This window comes from Magallana gigas, chromosome 1, assembly GCF_963853765.1.
Source record: "Magallana gigas chromosome 1, xbMagGiga1.1, whole genome shotgun sequence".
Taxonomy (NCBI): domain Eukaryota; kingdom Metazoa; phylum Mollusca; class Bivalvia; order Ostreida; family Ostreidae; genus Magallana; species Magallana gigas.
Window position 1 is genome coordinate 55,174,448 of NC_088853.1, and position 6,698 is coordinate 55,181,145.

Here is a 6,698-nt window from a genome sequence, read left to right on the forward strand (position 1 = left end):
GAATGTCCTTGGTATATTTTAGAATTCATCTTAATGTAGAAATAGGCATTGCATTGCGTTTTTTGCTTGCTTGAGCAACAAACTTGTAAACTCACCCGTGTAAATAACATAAAATGGATTAAAGAATGAAATAAAAGTTGACGTTTTACACAACACAAGCACACAAACGCTGGAATGATATGCACATACGCAAGATGTATGAATGGATGAAATGGTTTGTTAGTTTGCTTCATTTATTTCGAAAGAATATAGAAACGGCGAGAAGTTGTTATGATATGTTTCATATTTTTGTAAGTTTGAAAGATTCCGTTCCGTTAAATACCAATATCCACACGGGTAATGGTATTTTGCGGAACGAAACGGAACCGGAAGAAAATTTTTCAGAAGTAAGGTAAATAATGAATTAATATTTAACGTTTTCCTTGCGAATGTTCTTGGTATATTTTAAAATTCATCTTAATGTAGAAATAGGCATTGCATTGCGTTTTTTGCTTGCTTGAGCAACAAACTTGTAAACTCACCCGTGTAAATAACATAAAATGGATTAAAGAATGAAATAAAAGTTGACGTTTACACAACACAAGCACACAAACGCTGGAATGATATGCACATACACAAGATGTGTGAATGGATGAAATGGTTTGTAAGTTTGCTTCATTTATTTCGAAAGAATATAGAAACGGCGAGAAGTTGTTATGATATGTTTCATATTTTAGTAAGTTTGAAAGATTCCGTTCCGTTCCGTTAAATACCAATATCCACACGGGTAATGGTATTTTGCGGAACGAAACGGAACCGGAAGAAAATTATTGAGAATAGAGATTACTTCATTATTTTTAATCGATGTTGCGCATAGATCCATTGAGTTTGGTTTAAATCTCAAATTTATATGTTCATTGTCAATCTTGCATCTGAAAAAAACCAGTGCGTTTTGAGTTTATTTAGGGAAAGAAACGTGTAATGACTTATAGGGCAATGCGTGGCATATATCATGTAATACACATGCGGTGCTTTAAAACATCAAAATTTGAGAGAAAAAAACCTTCCATATAAGACGGGTTTAATTGAAATAATGGCGTTTTTTTTTTAAATTTCAGTTTCCCCGTTAGGGGCCTCTTAACTGGTTCCGCTCCGCAAAGTACCAATAGCCCTCATCAGTTCCTTCCTAGCTTTATTCAGTACATCACGAACAACTGCAAGCTTTTGGGGGGGGGGGGGGGGGGGGGAGTAAAAGAAAAACCCCTTTAAACAAAACTGCCCCCTAATGTTACAATACAAGTGACTCTGTATTCCTAAGTGCTATCAGATCAGATATGAGAGGACGCATCGTATTTTAACCTGATAAGATTTGGATTGAGTAGTTTGTGGGAAATTGATTTGGTTTGAGTAACTACCGAATTGGTAAATAATTTATAGCTTGTAAATCTTTATTCTAATATAAAACGAAACATCGATAAAACACATTTAATTTTTAATATTTCGTGGAAATTTACGATAAGATAAATTGATCACGATAATTTTGACTAAAGTCGTTGTGAAGCAACGAAAATGTTTTCAGCTGCAGATGAGAGTCGAAAAAACAAGTTGTAATGAATAATTAACATATGTGTTTTTTACTTTTACAATAAATAAACCAAGCTTATATTAAATAGCAGTATGCCTTACGTCAACTACAACAGCGCACGATATTAAATTGACCTTTAATCCCTAACAATTGCAGAAGATGTGAATAAAATGGGGACATAATTATCTAAACAATTTCTAAAAAGATAATAAAAGGTAAATATAATGGTAAATCGGTTGCACACCAGTCCTCCTTAATTTGTCGTTTTGATGAATTATAAAAAGGCTTTGTACGATCTGTCTATGCTTTGCTTCCAAGTGCGCTGTTACGATACGTTTATACAAAACAAAACCATAAATAACTGATGACCTCAAAGAGTATTTGTTCAAAAATTTCAACTACTTGTTCGCATTCACATGAAATGCTTTCATGAAATTCAAATATCAGGTTTACTCAACTTTGACGAGGTCAAGTGTGATACATGTACGTAATGAAATATATATATTTTTTTTCCCTAGTGTCCAGTTTCCTTAGCTGTGATATAGCAAGTGCCGCACACAAGTCACTAGAAATCAGGGAGCTGATGTTTAATACCTTAACATGTAGCTTACTTGTTGAACTTCTAATAACAAATATGATGTTGCATCACTAAGTTCTACATATAATGAAGTTATTTTCTTTATATAGAGATACAAATAAATATGTAATGAGAAAATAACTTCAGAGTATTCGATTATAGGTTATTAATTGTCCTTCAAGAGGCTTTCTTTTACACAAGCAAATGTGTATTGATTAAAATTATTGAAAATGTATCTCTCCCATTTATTTGATAACATTATTTACTTATCAAATATTCGTTTTAATGATCCAATGGATATTAATTACCCATTAGGAAATAAATTGAAAATGTGAATTACAAGATCCAGTAAAAAAGACAAGCAAATACGGTTCACATTATTAATTTTGAGTGCACAATTCAAGTTGTTCAAGGAAAAAGAAAAAGGTTTTCGTGATTTTTTTTTTCTATAGAACAATATAATGCCTGTAAATAAATATTAAAATATTTAAAAAATAATAAAAATACGATTTATGTAATGTTCAAGGTTTAAAATATTTGACTTATATAACAATATTCTAGCTTTCGGTCTTTACATTTAAAGAAACACCAGGTACACATGCCTGACTGATAGAAAGCTAAATTGCACAAAAACAAATACATTTTAAAAAAGAAATTACTTTCAAATAAAGAAAATATATTGTAACTCGATTTCACAATGTATTTTTGCATTAAGTAAATGAAGGGCATGTTATATACTTTTGATTGAAGAAACTACTGAAAATACCATAACACAGAATTATGCCGATATTTCGTGTATTTAAAGAAAAATAAAAATAAATACTTTACAAAGTATTTCGTACCTTATAATAAATCACACCGTTACAATGAGAGAGAGAGAGAAAGAGAGAATAAAATGTCACATGAACTGCAGAATATTATATTAGGGAATTAATATTTTTTCAAGATTTAATGTTTAACCTTAGCAAAGGTAAATCGATTAAAATTGATGAACGCGACAAAATTGCTTCTTTTCTAAAATTCTTGATTACCGATTAATTATTCATTTTAACATTTAAGTGCTTATTGATTGCAGATTATTCAATAGATCAAAACTTTAAAATACAAACTCAATATAAAATACAAACTCAAACGGTATTAGAATGTTTTACTCTGAACTGCGCATTCGCACTGTTCAGTGTACAAATAAACCGTAGATTTCTACAGTACAATGTTGCTATTCCAAATCATCTCATGTCCATGGTTTTTGATAAGTTTCCTCGTGCCGTGTTATGGCAGCCTGCAACTCGGCTTTTCTAAACTTCAGCGAGGACACAGACTGGACAGGAAACTGATCCAATCCTTCCCAGAACTCAGTTTCTTGGACTGTGTAATAGAATGTCTAGTAACACCACGATGTAAATCTGTCAACTATTTCAAAGGGGCTAATTTCTGTGAAATCAATTACGAAAATAAGACGACAGCAGAGACTAGGTACATGGAGAGTGCTGGATGGGTGTACAGTGAAAAGGAGCATTGGCCTAAGGTAAATGTGTTAGAATCTATATTAACTAATATCTACACTGTATACTCTATCCCAAGACAAAATATATATACAGCACAATTTTAAATGGCTATTTACTATTTATATTGTCTGCGACAATACTATGGAATCATTTTTATGTAATTTGAATTTTACGACAATTATTGTGATATGTACTTTTTCTTGATAAAATATATATATTGTGAGCATAGTGATTTAATTTAAAAATCAGGAATATACTTTTAAGTTTTAAATAGGCTGGGTCTGATCGGTACTGCATGGTAACGTTAAGTTAGAATTATTGATTGACGAGTTACCTTTTTAATGACTACAAAATGGAGGATAACTGTTTATATTTCTGTTTTATCGAAAGAAATAAAAGTGAAAAATACGGCGAGTGTTCGGCTAGTTCCCGAGTTATCGCCGATAAGAAAGTGCCCAATTCGGCGCAAACCCGGTGATTTTATCGTATTGGGCTTCGAATGCGCTGTTTTAGCTATAAAGTGTATTAAATAGCCAATTTTCTAAACCAATGATTTAATTAGAATATATTTAAATTTTGTTGTGTTGCGCGTAATAGCCGCATGCGTTGTTAAAACAAACGCGTCGCTCTATGACGTCAACGTACTAACTAATGTACCAAGTCAAACTATCAGTACATGTGAACATTATTATACACGTTCAGTTAGTCCATCCATATCTATCATATTTCATATCTAATAAATTGCACGTTTGATCATTAAAAATTTACTGTGATTTTAAGGGGTTTATTTAATAATAAAGATTCACCTTTAACATTTAGGAGCTGGCTGGAGCTTGTTCGAACTCAACCTGTGGAATCAACCAGACATGTAAACACAAGAAATATTCCGAGGATAAATTCTTTGAATGTGTTTTGTCAGGTAAAATCATCCGGTACTTTGCTTTAATGCAAATATATACCATTAATAATATACAAGTGTTACATGTAGATAATTGGTTTTCCTTATGCATATTGGACAAAAACTCAAGTATCAAGGAGAGCTCCTTTTTTTAAATAAAAATAACTCATCTAAACAAAACTTTTAAAAACCCGTTTGTCGACAAGTATTATGTTTAAATTGAACACATTATACTATTATACTTTCAGGAATTAACATTGTTCGATTTAGATAATTATTAATCTAACTGTCAGTTGAAGAAAATATCATAATAGACTAGAGAAATTGAAAACATTGTCATACCTTTTTGTAAAGGTAAAATTTAGCCTCTTATCCTAGGTATTAATTTTAGTGTATGTACCTTTATTTATAAGATTGTGGAATACCCGATCAAAATGAAATAGATCTGAATACAACACGACGTGAGGACGCAATTGGTATACACAGGAGGATACACGCCTCGTGTGCTGACGGATACTCCCAGTCTGGTTCAGGATGGCTGATCTGTCAGTCAAACGGGGAGTGGAAATACGACATTGTCTGTACAGGTGAATATGGGCGCGCTTGATTAAGCTTCACTTCGTGTACAACGGTATACACCGGTGTAAAAATGTTGTATTGTATATCAAATCCACTTCAATGGTGTAGTGTACATGTTGTAGGGAAGTTAAGAATGAAAATGACGGAAAAGGGCGCAGTTTTAACAAAGAATCTGCTGTTGTGTAACAATTAATAGTTTTTTTGTAATATAAATGCAATAAAATAAATACACATTTCAAATTTAATGGCTTTCATACAAACGACAACTTATATGCGACGTCTAATTCGTTACATTTCTTAAAATCATTTTCCAAGTTTCCATCATAACATTCGTCCGCCATATTGGTTTCAGTGCTACACCCAACAACACATGCCCCTGACTCGGTGTAGAAAAGTGTATACCCGGTGTACACCTAAACGCTACACCTTTGCACTTGATTTACAAAAGTGTACACTGTGTACACCTTTTAGTAAAATCATGCGCGCCCATATATGCTAATATGATATGTGAGCAGGTAAATTATTCATGCAAATATGCTAATATGATGTGTGAGCAGGTAAATTATTCATGCTTTAGTTTTGAAAAACAGATGGTGTATGAAATGCGTGTAAAATGAAACCAAGATTTCCAATAATGCAGCAAGTAAAATAAAACTGGTTTATTAATATTTTTCGATACCACGAGTACTGAGCCACATTCAGTGCACCAGCAAAGCCAACAGTTAAGAATAACGCAGTGAAAGCGTTATAAAACACAATGTTTGTAAATAGTTATATTTAGCAAATAAAATGATTGACAATTGAAATGTTCCAATGAACATGAAATAAAACACGTACAACTGTGCAAACAACATAACCCACTAAAGCGTGTGTAGCATTTTTAAAGGGCTATTTTTTTGTTAATAATGATATACGTAAACCATTGAAAAAATCAATATCTTCATATTAATCATATATTTCAACATTTTTATTTTCTGTACTTTTTTACAATTTCTTTTCTTTGTTTTCCCAAGATGTTTAGTTCTGCATTAAAATCATTATCAAACCTTCTCCGGTCTGCATTTAACTTGAAAACTTTATGAACAAAGAAAAAATCACCAAGCACACGTTAGTTCATTTTAACATTGAGTCTCCCATTGTCGTCGTTTTTTTTTTAAATTCAAATAATCGAAAGTACCTAATATTTTCTATTAAAAACGGAAGATGATTAGCCTCTGTCTGAATTTGCTTATGCGTCATTTAAAATACAAATGTCTTCTGTAAATGTTTGATAATTATTTTTTTTTCCATAACAAAAAATTATGAAATCTGTACATTTTACTATGTTTTGATTAAGAAAAGAAAAAAAACCGCAGATTATTTTCTACTCAATTTTAAACTGTAAATCAATTATGACCGAATATAAAAATGTCGATAATATACAAAAAGGGTCTTTTCTGTAAAAAAAAAAAGAAAGAAAAAGAAAAAACGGAGGGCTGTTAATGTGGTAGTAATATTCAATATCTTTTTTTTTGCAAAGTTATTTACTGATAAAGTTTTTACTACAAAAATGTTAACATGCACTCGTAGACTTTC

General features: G+C 31.6%; 1 protein-coding gene across 1 annotated transcript in view; it reads left to right on the forward strand.

The window, feature by feature from the left end:
* The first annotated feature begins 3,197 nt into the window (after window positions 1-3,197).
* LOC117685463 (uncharacterized) overlaps window positions 3,198-6,698 on the forward strand; it is a 68,942-nt gene continuing 65,441 nt past the window's right edge. The window contains exons 1-2 of the mRNA XM_066078246.1: window positions 3,198-3,666; window positions 4,466-4,565. Of these exons, the coding sequence (XP_065934318.1) occupies window positions 3,352-3,666; window positions 4,466-4,565 (415 nt within the window). The 5' untranslated portion in view covers window positions 3,198-3,351. The remainder of the gene's footprint in view (window positions 3,667-4,465; window positions 4,566-6,698) is intronic.